Here is a 17,180-nt window from a genome sequence, read left to right as displayed (position 1 = left end):
TGTAGATGTATTTTTGTGTGAGATGATATTACCTGAAAGAGAGAAGCCTTAAACATCATTCAAACCAAGATACCCATTAGGACAAGTGCACTCTGAGACAGATTTATTTTTATTTAAAGCACTTTCGTTGTACCTAGAGCCAATTAGTCCAATTTAACCACAGACTTAAGAAGCCAACTGAGGCAAAACAAAAAACAAAACAAGGAAAACCACTTCATTTTCTTGAAGTCCAAGAAACTGAGAGGTCAGTGAAATGCTGGGTCGATGAGGGCTTGAATCGATCAAATTTCTAGGGTCAAATAAAGAAACAAAGGGTCCAGCAGAAGTAACGCCTCCTTGAGCGTGGTTGGCAGGGTAATAATATGGGTGTAATAATTTATAGTATTAATTTGAACATTTCATCTAAAATGTCATATGGTGTGCTCGAGTGTGATATTGTTATGTTACAGAATTACATGCTTATGATTTTGTAAGTAAAAAAAGGCTCTATTTGTGCCGGACCCCGTAGTTTATTAGCTAATATCTGCCCAGGTTTTAGCAAACCCACCTTGCAGCCTTCAATATAGACTAGAAACAAAGATCAAAAGCACAGAATTGTTAAGTTAAAGATCACGAGTTCAACCCCTTCGCTTAACAGATGAGGAAAATGAGGCACGGGTAATTGATTTGCTGCTGAGAACGATGATGATTTGCTCAAGGTCACTCAACTCGATACTGGGCAGCGACTTTTCGATTGCTGCCCTGACGCCCTGACCACCATGCCCAACGGCCAGGTCTGACTCCCTCAGGGCAACGGGGGCAGGGGGCGGCGCAGTTTTATCGAAGTCACAATCAAGAGCCCTGGCACTGCTTTCCCCACTTCCCTGGTGGTGTTTATTTGTAGTGATACACTAACCCACCGTGCCTGCAGCGGCCGCGGCTGCCGACTGCTTTCTCTAAATGTGTCATGAGAATGGAGCTCACAGAGAAGTCTTTGAAAAACTAACTGCTTTGTGAAAATAACTTCAAAGACTCTTCTTGAGCAGCCCATATAAAAGGAAGCCTTTATTCTTTTTGCCTTCCTGGTGGATCAGCAGTGTATCCACCATCAGAAGAGGCTCCAGGGAAGGACCCTCTGCACTCACCGTGGAACCAGGGAGCGATGGTGTCGGCTGTTTTCTCGTAGCCTGCTCGCAGAGGCAGCTGCTCCTCCTTAAACCATCGGACGATGTCCTCCTGGGCGGAGCCAGATTCTGTCCTTGTCAATCCCTGATTTCTGTTATTTATAAGACCATTTATCAAGTTAGATTTAACTACTTTGAAAACAATGCCTTCAAAAATTATATATGCACAGAGTGGGGCAAAAGTAGGTTTATAGTTGTGAACATGTGAAACATAGTTTATTCTTGTATTGTTATTTATTATTGTATTATTTTCCATACTAACAACTGTAAAACAACTCTTGCCCCAGAGAGAGAGAGAGAGAGAGAAATGAGAATTATAAACATTCAAAGATCTAATTGCAGGGGGCAAGCTAATGGGAAGTTGGACACACACATTGCCACCATCCCTCAAGGGAAGGGAATAGGAAGGAACATAAATCTGTCACTTATCCATCCAGTCCTACAGGGCTAGTCTTGGAATTGAGCTGCCGCTCTGTTGATGTACAGATTTTATTTTATTTTTAGCATGAATTAGAAGCCCCATTAACTCCTGATTAAAACTTGAGAAAATAAGCATTAAAAAATGAAGTATACCCCCAGCACTATTTTCCTGGAGAGCATGTACTTGCAAACACAACAAATCAAATGCAACAAAATAAACTTCTTTCCTAACATTTTAGCTTCTTTCTCTATCCACTCACCTCCCTGACTTGGTTTCTTCTCTCCCACACTTTGAAGAAGTTTAGTTCTGTTAAAAGACAGTCTAAGAAATATAAAGTTAAAGAAAGAAGAGTGTTTTGAAATTGGCAAGAAAAAGATATAGGCAGCAGAGGCCTTTGGAAGTCAATTTAGTAGCAGAATTTAAGTTCTGGAGTGTAAATCAGTTTCCGTTACAAAAAGTACCATTGCAATGTAATAAACATATTTCCAAGTCCCACGCAAAAGCCCACTATTTTGAGCAGAGTTCAATGTAAAAACAATAATGAGTTTGGATGAGCTGCTGGAATGTCCTGTCATGAAATTAACATTATGACTCTTTGTACTTTTTATGGTAACATGTGCTACCATGAGTTACATATAACATATATGTCAGATGGACATGTATACATGTACATATGCATATAGATACATACATAGTATTTTGGAGAAAATAGCCTATCATATTTAACTTTCCTGGGGGCAGGCAGTACACACACATGAGATCACCTGGTAAGTTTTCTTACTAGTTTTCAAACCAGGCATTTTTTTTTCCTTGAGAAGTCTTTGGAGACCAAGAGAAAACTCCAAGGACAGCCAGTCTCTCTGTTTTCTGGGCTGGACCCCAGGTGACTTTGGTCCTCCCTGTTTAAAGCGCCAGCCTTAAGGCCAACCCGTCTGGCCGCCTCACATGAAGCACTTGATACAAGCATCTTAAGTTGAAAGAAGGAGCTAAATGAGCACAGCTTAAAACAAGAGTCGCCCTTAGTAAAAGGCCACCTTCCTTGCTGTCAATCACAGACGCTGAGCTCTAAAAATAGTGCGGTGAGGGCACAAGCTGCTCTCCCGCCCTTGGAAGAGCCTGGAGAACAAGAGCGGGCACACCGGCCCGCCAGGTCTGTCGCCGGTGCTCCCAGACAAGCCGGGTATGCGGTCGCAAAGCGGCAAGGGGACCTGCTTCCTGATTACCTTTCTTGTTTTGTCCATAAGAAAAAAGCCATTCCCCAAACTGTCACTTTGTAGAACATGGTCATTTTGTCCCAAAATGGAACCTTTCCACTGACTAAGTAGAAATAATCATAGCAGAGGAAAAGGTCCCCCTTCATGTTTCCTCTGAGGTCATGGCCCCTCAGGAAAAAACCTTGAAGGTCACTACTGTCCCCGGGCAGAAGGAGATTTTTGTTTGTCTTTATTGCTCCATTCTCCTAACAGAGAAATACAGTTAGTTTTTATTTCAGAAGGCAGGCCTTCACAGACAGCGCTGTCTCACCCAGTCAGCATTTCATTTCTCCTGGCCGTTATGTATCAGTCACCAGGGGAGACATTTTATAATTGCTTTCTGCCGTAATATTATGGTACTTTTTCTTTAGGAATTGTTTTGCCTAATTCGTCCACAACCTAGGAGGCAAAAGTACCATTGTCAACAATCAAAGTGTTCACTCAGAAAGGAACATTGCCAAATTTTCCACATGTGAGCACGCCTCCATATCCCAGAGTAAGAATTCCCATCAGACCTTTAATCCTGAGCGATGAAGACGTGGCTCTACCGACGGCCCGAAAGCCAGCAAGCCCGAAGGTTCCTACTTTGATAGTCTTTCACTACTCAGAGCCATACTGGGAATCAATGGAACCATAGTTGTCTCCTCTTGTCCCTTCCTTGGCTCACCTGCTGCCACCAGGTGGGGATGGGCTAGTGGTGCAGGAAGTTAGTGAACACGAGGTGCAAGTTCACTAAGTTACTAGGTGTATCTGTCACTGAGGTATACAGCTGTGGACATTCCGCAGATAAGAAGGGCACGGACGCCAGACCGGCCACCTCAGGAGGACGGGCTTATAAGAGAGGGCGACCTCAACTGCCCAGCCCGTCCTCCACTTCCCACAGCCCGGTATGCAATGCGTCCTACTCCTCTCACTCGACCCTCGCTCTTAGAGCCATCTGCGCGGCTTCTTACCTAAAAGGCTTTCGGGGGTATTCTGCTGGGTTTAGGAATTTAGGCTTGGGTGGAAGAGGGGGTCTCTTTGGTTTCTGTGGAACACTTGGGGGGCTCTGCAGTCCCTCGCTGCTTCTCGCTTTTTGGGATAACCTCTTGTAATCTTCACGCGCTTGTTTAGCCAGGGAGCGTCTCTTCTCATCGGCTGCTTTGGATTTTCTCACTAGAAAAACAACAGGTTTGAGACAGGCCCCCGGAGATGGTTAGAAGAATAAGCACCGCAGCTGGAGAACAGATTCTGGCATCTGCTGATAATAATGAACAATTGCTACCGATGCCTGTTATTAAGGTAATGAGGGCTTGCACATTCACAAGAGCCCAGTGCTCACTGCAGAATTCCTCTTTAGATGGGAGTCTGGGGACTTTCTGAGAAGGGGAGAGACGGAAGAGGAGGAGGAAGGGACAAGCTAGAAACGAAGAACCATTTGCTGGAGACTTTCCTGCGTTAACAAGACTAAGTGATGGGTCACAGCCTGAGTGAGGATTCCAGGTGGCGGGGGTGGGGGGTGGGTGCGGTCTTTGAATAGTAAGAGGTGATGATCGATCCTTCCCACCAAGAGGAGTTCAGGATGTCACCTGCCCTGAGTCAGGAGCAAAGATCAGGCTGTCAGGGACTTTTCAGGGGCTCAGGCTGTGCACAGGGTGACCAGGCAGTGAGGCTCCCATATCAGAGCCACGGTGAGCTGCACCCCTCTAAATCAGATGTCAGACCAAACAGTAAAGTTATTCTCACACTAGACAATCACAGAATGGGTCGGTACGCGTGACAGCACCCCAAGGCTGCCTCTTCATATGGCTTTGTAAATAGAGGGTTTACTGTTTTACTTTGCTTTTGTTTTAGCAACATAGTATTAAAGGACTCTAATGCAGGATGTAAGGATTATTTTTCTTGAGTGTATTTACACTTCAGGCATCATTAGTCAAATCCTGTTATGTGTGACTTCAAAGAGATGCCAAAGCTTTCCATTATGCTAGGATTTCACTGCAGAAAAGTGATTGGATCTTGTGAATATTTTCATTTCACAAAAATTGTCATTTTCATGGTGTTTCTTGTAATGGAACTAAAGATCAATTTCAGATTCTCAGCATCTTGCAAACACTGCCACTCCTCTCCTTCGAGGGCCTCAAGGGCTGATCTGGCAGCTGCGGCTTCTCTGTCTGACACAGATGGGAACCCTCATCCCATGTCAAACTCGAATTTGCCAAGCATCCTGGAGCACGCCCTGCTCTGCCCTCACACGCACTGACTTCTTCCCAAGGGGTTTCTCTCTGACGGTGCTGATTTAAAAAGGGTCAGGGCTGGACATAGGCATGGGACGGACGCTAAGACATCCAGCCTGTTATTTCTGCATCCTTCTGATTACAAAGTTAAGCTGTTGAAAATTTAAGAAATTACAGGACAACAACAAGAAGAACTCAAATAAGTAATCTTGAATCCCACCTCTTGCATATTAAAGTGTTAATAGTGTTCCAGTTCTTTCCTTTATATACTTAGACATTTGAAAAGAGATGATTTGCATACTATTTTATAGTGTTTTTCTCTTCTCCAAGCTAAAAAGATATAAACATAATTCCAAGGTCATACAATACTCTTTGGAAACATGTTGTTTTTTTAAAAAAATCGCTACATACCATTCTATCATACAAATACATCATAATTTTGATGGTACAAAGATGAATTGAGTATTGTTCTGCTATTGAACAAGTGGTTCTTAAGCCGTTTGGTAATAATTTAGTGTTAAAACACCTCCCAATGACCTCTTCAAGTGCTTTCTAGATTGGTCATTTCATTCTGTGAACCAATCAGCTTCGAGAGGCTTCTGGGTACTCACGAGATGCCTGCCACTCCGAATCCTCTTTCCAGCTCTTATAAATCTGCTTCGTTCTCTCTTCACCTAGTTGTTTTATTTCTTCGTCTGGTGCTTTCTTCGAGGATTCTTTCTTCTGTTTAAAAAACCACAGACAGACACTGGTGAGCGACGGTGGCCGTTTTCCTCGAGGAGGAGGGCTCTAGGCCCGCCTGCTCGCTCTTTGACTGCCCCCCGCCCCGCCGCGGCCCAGGGGGCGAAGGGGCGCTGCGGGGAGAGCGCGGGGCGCCCACAGCTGGGGCCCGCTCGGCGCCCCCGAACTGTATGAGCCCAAGGCTGGTCCCTGAACCTCTCTCAGGCTGCTCGCCCTAAGTCAAATGAGAAAATTAAGGATATTTCATAGGGTTATAATGAGGACTAAGTAATTTTTTAAAGTGCCTAGCACAGTGTGTAGTAAGAATGCAACAAATACTCATTCTTCTCAGACAGAGCACCTATCCGCTTCAAACTGTGTCCCCTAAGTGGTGTGAAAACACTGCTTCATGGGAGCAGCGGAAACACTGCCGTCCCTGACAGGTCCCCAGAATGAGGTGCACCCGCGGCAGCCTCAGCTGTGTCGCCACGTGCCCTTGAACCCTGCGTCAGAAAACGTGCTCCTTACAGATGGCTTTAAGGGGCCCCAAAAGGAATTCTTCTGTTTGAAAAAAAAATAAAAATATTTTTTCCAATAAGAAACACGGAAAATATAAAATAAGAAACACGAGTCTTCCTTTAAAAAGGCATTCAGGTTTTTTCAGTAGTAAAATGGATATAACATAAAATTTACCATCTTAATCATTTTCCAGTGTACAGCTCCATAGCATTAAGAACATTCAAGGGAATTAGCTTCTAACGAAAGGGAAACTAGCACGTTGGATCACTGAGACCTAAAACGTCCTTTGTTTATTTCGATACAGCCCTCTGAGTGCTCATGAGAACACCGAGTTTATAACTTGGTGAGCTAAGGGAAAGCCCCGGTTGGCCTAGGAATGAAGCCGGCTGGGAGGGCCAGGAAGGCTGGGCTCATTCTCCATCACAACAGTGACCTTTTTCCCCTTCTGTGTTTTCCTGTAGAAAGATAATGATTTTCTTGCTGTTAGACTATTTCATCAGAATTAAAATATAAACCCTGATGTTGTGAAACTTATTTTTAATTATTGTGGGAAGTTGGAAATCAGTTAATGTAAAAGGTGACAATTCATAAACTACACTTCAGATATAACTAACCCTCAGTTTATTTACTGTTTCCATTTTTTTTTTATACATTCTTTTCCTGCCTAGAAGTAAGTCCTCTTGGTTTGTCAATATTACAAGAATCGAAGAACAACTTTTGGTGTTTGAAATGAGTGCAAAAATTTGTTATCCCCTTATGGATATTCTTTACAAGCCTGAAATACAAATAAAATGCTACTAGCAATTTCTAAGCTTAATTAGGAAAAAAAACTTGACACATAAAAGCAGAGCTTTGCAGTCCATAATATTGTAATGACTGTGTATAGTGCCAGGTGGGTACTTCAAATACCTGAGGAACACTTTGTAAAGTATGATTGTATAACCACTATGCTGCTCACCTGAAACTAAAACAAAATAATACTGAATGTCAACTGTAATTGAAAAATAAACTTTTTAAAAAGTAAAGCTTTGTCTTCCACATGCATATTTTAAAATTATTTAAAATGACTAGAAAAACATATAAGTTATTAGACTAGGACATCATGGATATTATTGCTTAGAAAAAGTTTACAAAGTGAGTTTAACTAAGGAAAAATATTAAGTTAATAATATTGCAGATGATACTAGAATGTCTGAGAGTACTATACTTAGTAAATCATATTCATTTCTAATCTACAGTGTAATATGTATGGACGCAGTGGGAAAGCAGACAAAATTAATGAGTTTCACAGAGTAATTGCAGATGAGGTCTGGCCCTGACCACTGTATTAATTCAAAGCAGCCGGAAAACTTCAGAACTTGTCCTGAGTTTCTCTAAGGATTCCTTCAGAATCCTGTTCTTTCCATGATACTCAATACTTTTTCAACTCCAGATGAACAGGCAAAATAAAAATATACTTTTAGCAAATCTTCTCAAGCTGATCTTTACTTTCTCTATTTAAAAATTACCGCTTCCTCCAACATCCATGACAGTGCCTTGCACATGGGAGAAACTCAGTAAATCCTGGTTGAATGGGCACAGATCCTTTGTCTTTCTCACCTGTCCTCACTTATAATGATAAAATGTGTCCCGGGCAGCATTACTGAAAGTTTCCTTTAGACACCCTATTGCTGCTCTTTTAGAAAGAGGTACGTGTTAAACCTGCAGGACTACAGCTCCAACACTTCACCAGCATTTCCTGACGTCCCAAACATGTGAACCACTCAGGTTCATGTATGTCCTCGCAGAGAAATCAGGGGGTTGATCGTACTGTCCACAGGAACGCAGGCCCCGGAGCCCACCTCCACCACAGCCCCCGCCTCAGGCCTGCAGTCACTCGGACCCTTCCCTTATAGTTTCATTTCTGACCCTTTTTCAGACTCTCTGCTGGTCAAATCCTACTACAGTTTCCAAGTGCCAGCCTGTGCCTCATTGACTGTGAGCAGTGTGCGACGTGATGCCCAACGGAGGGAGCGGGCTCGGCCTGGGCAGAGGACCTCACGTCTGGCTGGATGTGAGAGAGGTCGGGGTGCTGGGAGAAGCTCTGACACAGTGGATGAGGGCGGTACAAGAGGCTGGTCACTGTAAGGGACAGGCTTTTAGAAGCAATGAACACATAAGGGACTTGGTCTGAATGCACTATTTCTGGCAAGTCAGCACCGCGTTTAGCACCCTCTGAAATCAGTCTTCCCCAGCATTTGCAATGGCCCAGGATACCGTCTCTGAGGCAGATCCTCAGTGAGGAGTCTAGCAGACGTGCCTTGGCACCTGTTCTTTCCATGATACTCAATACTTTTTCAACTCCAGATGAACAGGCAAAGAGGAACAGCTATGTTCACAGGATTTCAGAGACAGATTTCACCTTCTACTGCTTAATTTCACTGCTGAAAGAAACTAATATACCGATTTGTGAAACAATAGTGGAAATGGCTACGCATTTAGCCCCCGAAAGAAAAAATCTTTTACCTGGTGAAATCCATATGCCTTCATACGATTGATAGAATCTGCCAACATTTGTTGAATATTTCTTGAGGAACTGGAGGGTGACTAAAAATTAAATGAAACACATTTTATATCATTTAGAGCTGTAATGCTGTTTCATAAAATAATCTGTTAATGTTTCCCTCCTTTCAACATTTTCAACATTCCCTAATGCTGGCCCCGCCCTCACAACTGGGTCTCCAAATCTCCCACCAGCCCCTGAGCTCCTGAGCCGAACCCGACAGGGGCAGCAGGGGCATGAAGCCTCAGCCGCGCCACTCCAAGAGCCAGGAGCTGGTGGTTTGCTCACGACAGGCATGTTTGTGTGTCTTGCTCCCAGCAGGCCGCGGTGCCCCTGAGATGACTTCTAGATGTAACATTATGTCTTAATCTAAATTCTCTGCTTCCTGTCTGAATCCCTGCTCTACCCATGCCCTGTTGTAGGTCAGACCGGAGAAGTGCTTAGGCGCTGCCGTTTAGCTGCGTGCGCCCTGCTCCCCACCTCGGGCTGGACACATGCCTGGGGCCTGGGCGCCCTGCCCACTTTCCCTGCCTGATCGCATTCCTCCCCTCTCCTTCCTCTGACCCCGTTACCCAGCCCAGTATCTGGGTTTCTGCTACTCTAGATGGATTTCCCAAGAGGCTCCTCCTGCTAGTGGGGTTCCCAGATGCACTGCCTGGATTGCCCAGGGTTATTTCTGCCAGCCATGTGCCAACTGCTCTGGCTTTGTGACCGAGCTGGTATATCACACCAGGAGCCTCTTAAAACCAGGTCAGTTACACAGGCCCTGGTCACCCTGTCCCTGGCTTGAGCACAGGATCTGGGCCAAGTCCCAGCATGGACCGCATAGCCTGATATAGTCACCCACCATCCATATTACCATGACTTTGTGCTTGTGCCTGAAGACTCATCCCTGAAATCTAGCAAAGATCAGAAATTGTCTGCATATTTTCAGCAAAAGGTTGGTATTGAGATTTAGCATGGAGCACAGCGGGTAGGTGCTTCAGGGTACTTACTATGTGATGTGATAAACCAGTATGGCTACCTCAGTTTTGCCTCTTTTTCCACGGTAACTGGGCGTGTGTGCTTCGGCCCAGGTAGTTAGGCGCGTGCCCATGTGACTACTTTCTATCCAATATAATGCAGGTGGTAACTGGTATTTGCCACTCCTGTCTGGGTCCTAAAACCTCTCTCATGCAGCATCCAGGCCACTTCCCCTTCCTGGCATCGCGATGGCAGTCGTGCTAGTGCTAAAGACAGCAGAGCCACCAAAAGCCCGAGTGCCTGCAGGACTGAGCCCTCCTGCACCAGACCCCGATCCTGGGTGTTGTAAGGGAAACAGATGAACTTCTATTGTGTTTTAACCATTGCCTTCCTGGTCCCTGTGCTACAAAAGTTTAGTCCGTCTTGGCTGATAGAACTGGCTGCCGCAATTGCTGGCGGCACACTCATCGAGCTCTCCAGAGTTTCTGCTAGTCACGGGCAGTGTTGTTAAGACTATTTCCGTGCACGGCTTCCGTGCGCTGGAGGCGTGCTATGACCAGGCACTGCATCCGCAAGTGTTATTTTTACCTCTGGCAACGTCTCTGGTGGATGGGCAGCACGGTGCCCGATCTACAGATGGAGAAAGTGAGTATCAGAGGCCCGCGCAGCTTACTGGGATCACACGGCTGGCGGGTGCCATGGTGTGTGCCTTTTCTACTATGTCAACATTGCGATGACAGGAAAATAAAGTTGCAGGTCAGAGATTTCTTATGCTTATTACTTGGCAAAGTAATGAATCCTATAGGTTTCACAATTGCTTCCTACATACTCTGTCTCATATTTTTCTTATTTTAGCGTTATAGTAACATACAGAGCTGCTCTGCATCCACAACAGAAGGAGACAGTAACCAGTTCCTCTCTTTACGAACAGGTTAGAACTGCTCCACCAGGTTTTGTTTCAGTCTGTTCAAAAGTCCAAGATAACTTTGAAGGGCTCCTTCTTGCAGTCTCTGAATACATTTCCCACTCCAAAGAATGTGAGCTTTAAAAGGCTCTCTCCCTTCCCTCAGTGATACAAGGTCTGTGGGGCGTCATCATTTTGCAAAAAGGATCCATTTCTTCTTTGTTGAAAATTAGGAGGCAGGTGACTTCCTCAGGCACTGTAAACAGGCCCCCCAGGTTGGCTGCGCTCCGAGCCTCTCTACTCATTCGCTTCAGAAGGACCCGGACCTGTGCCCCCAGCAGAGCTGCGGATGAGGTCCTGTCAGCTGCAACTCGACTGCGCTCAGCCTTCACGCTGATGAGCAAACTAGACTGTTGTTTCCTGAATTAGCATCAGGCTGAGAGGCATCCAGCACTGCTCTCCTACCCACATATTCCCAAGTGATATCTGTTTCACCAAATATCTCTTCTCCCATCACTGGCCTAATACTGTCATCTGTGTGGGCACAGCACTGTCTCAGTTATTCTTTGTCCCTTAGATTTATTCCTTCTGTACACACACATACAGCATTGTTTCCTCACCACTTGCTTTGTTGTCGTTGTTAATTTTTCTTTCATCATAATATTCCTTTTCTTACTAGCCCTTTCAATATACTCACCACTTTTGCACCTGTCAGATATGATGGGCTATAAATATTCTTAAAATAACTCAAAGCTAAGTAAGGCACATGAAGCAGACAATAAAAAGGACATGGTGCTGGTGACTAAAGGGACCACTGTGACTGTCAGCACCATCTACTGGTGCCAAGAAGGGTTGGCATCCTTTCTTTGAAGTATTAGGTTTGCATTTTAGTTACTAAAGCTGGTTCTTATAGGAGAGTTTTAGCCTAAATAATTGATTAGTTTAACAACCAACCCGGAGATCAGTACTTCTATTCAAGAATTTTCATATGGCTAAAACATATTGTAAACTCTAAAACTATTCACACATGCTAAGAGCCACATTTATAAAAATACTAATTTTCAAGGTGAAAGAAGATTTGCCATCATTCCAAAGTGTTAAAATAATATGAAGAACTTAATCAAGGCTTGTGTAGAGAAGGTCCATTCACGTAAACATGTAAGCTCTACAAATCCATGGATACACTAAGTACAGTGGAATAGGCTGAAAATAGTGTGACTGGGCCATTATCTAAGGCTCTGCCCCATGCAATTTGCAGGTAACTTTTTACAGGGAGTCAAAGCAGCTCTACCTGATACACAGAGACAAACACAGGGAAGCAGCCAAATTGAGGAGACAAAGAAATATGGCCCAAATGAGAGAACAGAACAAAACCCCAGAAAAAGAACTAAATGAAACAGCGATAACCAACCTATCAGATGCAGAGTTCAAAACACTGGTGATCAGGATGTTCAAACAACTCACTGAGTATGGCAAAGACATAAGGGAAGAAATAAGGTTACATTGAGTGAAATAAAGAGAAGTCTATAGGGAATCAAGAGTGGAGAGGATGAAGCCGAGAATGAAACCAATGATTTGAAACACAAGGAAGGAAAAAGCATTCAATCAGAACAACAGGAAGAAAAAAGAATTTTAAAAAATGAGGATAGGCCTAGGAATCTCTAGGACTACTTTAAACATACCAACATCTGAATCATAGGGGTACCAGAAGGAGAAGAGGAAGAGCAAGAAATCAAAAAATTATTTGAAAAAGTATGAAAGAAAACTCCCCTAATTTGGTGAAAGAAATAGACATTAAGTCCAGGAAGCACAGAGAGTCCCAAACAAGTTGGACCCAAAGAGGACCATACCAAAACACATCATAATTAAAATGCCAAAGGTTAAAGATAAAGAGAGAATCTTAAAAGCAGCAAGAGAAAAAGCGGAGAGTTGCCTACAAAGGAGTACCCACAGGACTGTCAGCTGATTTCTCAAAAGAAAATTTGCAGGCAAGAAGAGACTGTCAAGAAGCATTCAGAGTGATGAAAAGCAAGGACCTTCAACCTAGATTACACTATCCAGCAAAACTATCATTTAGAATTGAAGGGCAGATGAAGTGCTTCCCAGACAAGGTAAAGCTAAAGGAGTTCATCATCACCAAGCTAATATTACATGAAATGTTAAAGAGACTTATTTAAGAAAAAGAAGAAGATCAAAACTATGAACATAATTAAAATGGCAACAAATTTTCAACTATCAGCAACTGAATCTAAAAAAACTAAGCAAAGAATAGGAACGGAATCATAGTTACAGACATCATTTGGAGGATTACCAGCTAGGAGAAGGTAGAGGGAGAATGGGGGAAAAGGTGCAGGGATTAAGAAGCATAATTGGTGGGTACAAAATAGACAGGGGGATGTCACGCACAGTATAGGAAATGGAGAAACCAAAGAACTTACATGCATGACCCATGGACATGAACTAAGTGGGGGAGATGCTGGAGGGAACAGGGGTACCCGGCAAAGGCTAGCAAAGGGGGAAAAATTGGGACAACTGTAATAGCATAATCAATGAAATATATTTAAAAAAAGAAAATAATATGATACAAAAGAGATTTCCTTTATTAAAAAACAGCCATATTAGTGGCTCAAAAGTGATCACTTATGACTATAATACCAAAGGGAGACAGCCTCAGAAATATTGTTGCCTTCCTGAGCATTCCTGGAGAGGGGGGCTGAAGAGGCCTCTTGGAGAGGGTACCATGCCGTCTCTGAAGCTTCCACGTGATGCTGTGTTCTAGGGAATATGCTCTTTAGTTACTGCTGTTTGGAACCCAAGAAAGGGAGGAGAAGTACCCGTGCACTTATATCATTTTTGCTGACAAAGTACTTTCATGTCCAACATGTCATTTGATCTTCACATCAGCCCCAGAAAGGGTGTCAAAAAGGTAAGCTGACTTACTAATAGGTAGAAAAGCAGAGACTAAACCCCATGTCCTCTCCGTGTCTCAGCTTGCTCGTTCTGCAGGGTGTCCCAGAGAGAACACGTCTGCTCTCATGCACGCAAACCTCTGCTGTCGCCGCCCACCGGCTGCCCTCCTCTGCTGCTGAAACTCTACAGGCAGAGTTAAAGCCGTCTTACCTGCCTCATATTTGCTTTATTTAAAAATAACACCTGTATTGCTGCAATGAACATAGGCACTATTCACAACAGCCAAGACATGAAAATAGCCTAAGTGTCCTTTGATGAATGATTGGGTAAAGAAGATGCGGCACATATATACAATGGAGTACTGCTCCGCCACAAAAAAGATGGCATATTGTCATCTGTGGTGACATGGCTAGATCTCAAGTATTATGCAAAGTGAAGTGAGTCCGATGGAAAAGGATAAGAACAATATGATTTCATTCACGTGTGAGATATAAAACAAAAAAACAACAAATGAACAAACAAAAAGCAAACTCATAGATACAGACAACAGAATGGTGGTTACCAGAGGGAAAGAGGGTGGGGGTAGGAGGAAGAGGGGAAACGAGATCGAACATACAGTGACGGAAGGAGATTAAGCTTAGGGTGGTGAGCACGCAATAGAGTGTACAGAGGTCACATGATAAAGTTGTACACCATAATGTTACTAACCAATTAATTTAATAATGAAATAAAACTGCCACATAATATTTATACAAAAGTTCCCGAAAAATAAATAAATAAAGAGAAGACTTGAAAGCCAGTGACATCAGGGGCTAGTGGACATCCTCCGGACACCGCGTCAGAATGCGGTTATGGTCCCCTCTAAACAGTGGGAGTGCAGCCCATCCACAGTGAGCGAAGGGTGGAATATATATTAAATATGTACACACACACACACACACACACACACTTACCGATAAAAGTATGGCGATTTGGATCTCCAGAAGCAATTGGGTTATCAAAAGATGCTGCTAGCAAAATCGATATCATATGGTTACAAATTATATTCCCCCCAGAAACTATGTGTAATATGAGGATTTATCCTAATTACACTTTTAAAACTGGTTTGAAAAACAGTTCATTCTGGACACTGTTAATATTTACTCTCTTTAAAAGTAGGGCTATGCAATGAAATAAATGCCAAGCACTAACTAAACCAGAAAGTTCCCATAAATAGAAGATTATTAGCACTCAATTTTTATGGCAAAGATGAAAATGATGACTTAATGGGCTAAAATCAAGAGTTTACTTTTGAAAACCAACTGCTAGGTTAAGTACCGGTATTTCCTCACCCTGCTCTTGCACACCTTAAATCCACGGTTCCTTAGTAGACTGAGGGTCAGAATGATAGCCTCGCTGAGGGCCAAGGCCATGGCGGCTGAACTCCGGGGCGTCTGGAGTCTCGGCACGCACAACAGGAACTGGCATTTAGTGAAGCCTCAGTGAGTACTTGGTGAATGAATCAGGACATTATACATTCATGAAACACTTTTCCAATCACCAAAAGGTATTCCAGTCTAGTTTTAATATTAATCAAGATCGGCTGAATTTAAAGTCTCTGAAAGTCAGTGGCTTATCACTCACCCATTGTACTAAACACACTGAAATGATTGCATCACTCTGTTCCCAGCCACCATAAGCAGAAAAGGCATTTCCCCAAAATGACTATACTATTCAGCTTTCGAACAACGGGGAGGTAGTTTTTTCTTATAAAATAATGAGACCGTCAAAATAATGGAACTGTGCATTAATAAAGTTACAAGAATAATAATAGAGAGAGAGTGGAGATATTTTCCTAAGGTCACCTAGACTAACAAGATGAAAAACAGGACAATCAATTTTACTGCTAAAGATATAGTGCATAGTCCCTGTGGAATGATTTTATTGAAACATGAATTAGGACAACAGATGCCAGAGGGAATATTTCCCCAGCAAAATCTATGCACAGAGACTACTGGAGAGCCTGACTTAAAAGTGCGGCAGACTCTAATGTGATGTGTAATTCTATGGCATACCTTTAAATAATACACTGTCTGAGTTTATTTTGAGCATATTAAAGCACAGAACTCCCATACTGGATGAATATCGATCCACTTTCATCACGCCTTTGCCCTACAGCCCCTCAAAGCCATGTGCAAACAGCAGAACTGGGCAGTAATATTCCCCCGAAATGCAATAATGTAAAACTGGTAAGGGTTGTCAGGGCAAAGCATTTCAGATATGAGAGAGATTCAAAGGCCGCTCTCGCATTCTCACCAGGGAGATACCAGACATTATCCATAAAAAAGAAAAAGAAGAAGGACGAGGGAAATAAAGTAATTATTAGATATAAAGTGTAAGTGTAAAGTAATGAAGGACTGTTAAGAGAATAGACAAGGAGTCTTAAAAACATGATTGATGTGGCGCGTCTTGACACAGTGGAAAATAGGAACCTAACTATAAAAAATGGTAGAAAAATATTTATATCGTACATAATACTTTACATAACGATTTTATGTATGTTATGTCATTTCATTCTCACATCCAAACCAGTGATGTGGAGCTATTGTAACCTCCAGCGTTTTAGAGAACGAAGCTGAGCCCCGCCCAGAGGCACTTACAACCTGCTCAGCACGGTCCCCACGCGCTCACCTCCTGACCCAGGGCCCCGCCCCCCGCGCCGCGCCCCGCCGGGTGGGGGGTAAGAGAGTTGCTGCTCACATCGCTCTCAATCACACACGGCAAAGCTCTGCCACCAATTTCATAATGTACAACTCTCAAGACTAGAAATGTTTTTCCCTTCTGTAATTTACTTACGTCAAGCTTTTCATGTAGCACACTGTTCTTAAAACACAACAACCTAAATGGCTTTTAAGGCCCAGGATTTATGAATCTATCTTACATAAAATTTTATCGTCCACACTACCACAGACTTTTCTTACAGCTACACAGAACTGCTTGCGTAACTGTGTAACTCCCTGATTATGACCCCACTCTTGAATGAACCAAATGAGCACAATGCTTATTCTGGGACACCCAATACTTCACTCTCACAAAAAGAGTACTGAAATGAACTCTGCACATATACTAGAAGGGAGTACATGACAAATGGGAAACAGTTACTGCTTGGGATGATCCCTTTTTTCTCATATCCAACTCAAAACTCTAGTTTGCATTTCAGGAATACATTTTTCATCCTGTTTACAGTGGGCTGCCTTATTATAAGTGCGAACCCAACTCCCTTTCAGGGATTGGCAACATGGCTGTCTAGAGATACGAGGAAGGCCGCCCCAAGAGGGCCCCACCAAGCCCAGGCACAGGGCGTCTGTCTGGGGTAGGGCAGGCTTCTCCACCCTGTCTACTCTCTGAGCTTTAGTCCTCACTTCTGATTAAACCACCTAAGGGGCTGTGCCCTAACACTGCTTTCCGCCCTTCACAGAAACCTCCACCACACGAAACCTCAAACTTTGGTTGCTATGCAGGAGCCCCTGGAGACGAAAAAGGGTCCCCCAAACACAATTCACCATGTCATTTTCTGTTCTTTCAAGGAAGAG

General features: G+C 43.4%; 1 protein-coding gene across 2 annotated transcripts in view; it reads right to left on the bottom strand.

Moving 5' to 3' along the window:
- The window catches only part of SH2D4A (SH2 domain containing 4A), a 51,014-nt gene that overhangs the window by 9,476 nt on the left and 24,358 nt on the right, over positions 1-17,180 (bottom strand). Inside the window, exons 5-8 of one of the 2 annotated variants that reach the window (XM_054565924.1) lie at positions 8,795-8,875; positions 5,662-5,773; positions 3,791-3,992; positions 1,125-1,255 (exon numbers count right to left, since the gene is read on the bottom strand). In XM_054565924.1, coding sequence (XP_054421899.1) covers positions 1,125-1,255; positions 3,791-3,992; positions 5,662-5,773; positions 8,795-8,875 — 526 coding nt within the window. The remainder of the gene's footprint in view (positions 1-1,124; positions 1,256-3,790; positions 3,993-5,661; positions 5,774-8,794; positions 8,876-17,180) is intronic. The other variant, XM_054565926.1, reaches the window with a different exon arrangement.

The sequence above is a fragment of the Pteronotus mesoamericanus genome, unplaced genomic scaffold (genome assembly GCF_021234165.1).
Source record: "Pteronotus mesoamericanus isolate MK-2021 breed Mesoamerican mustached bat unplaced genomic scaffold, CSHL_Meso_final contig_169, whole genome shotgun sequence".
Taxonomy (NCBI): Eukaryota; Metazoa; Chordata; class Mammalia; order Chiroptera; family Mormoopidae; genus Pteronotus; species Pteronotus mesoamericanus.
The sequence above is the reverse complement of the archived record's forward strand: the minus strand, read 5'-3'. Positions and strand labels throughout refer to the sequence as shown.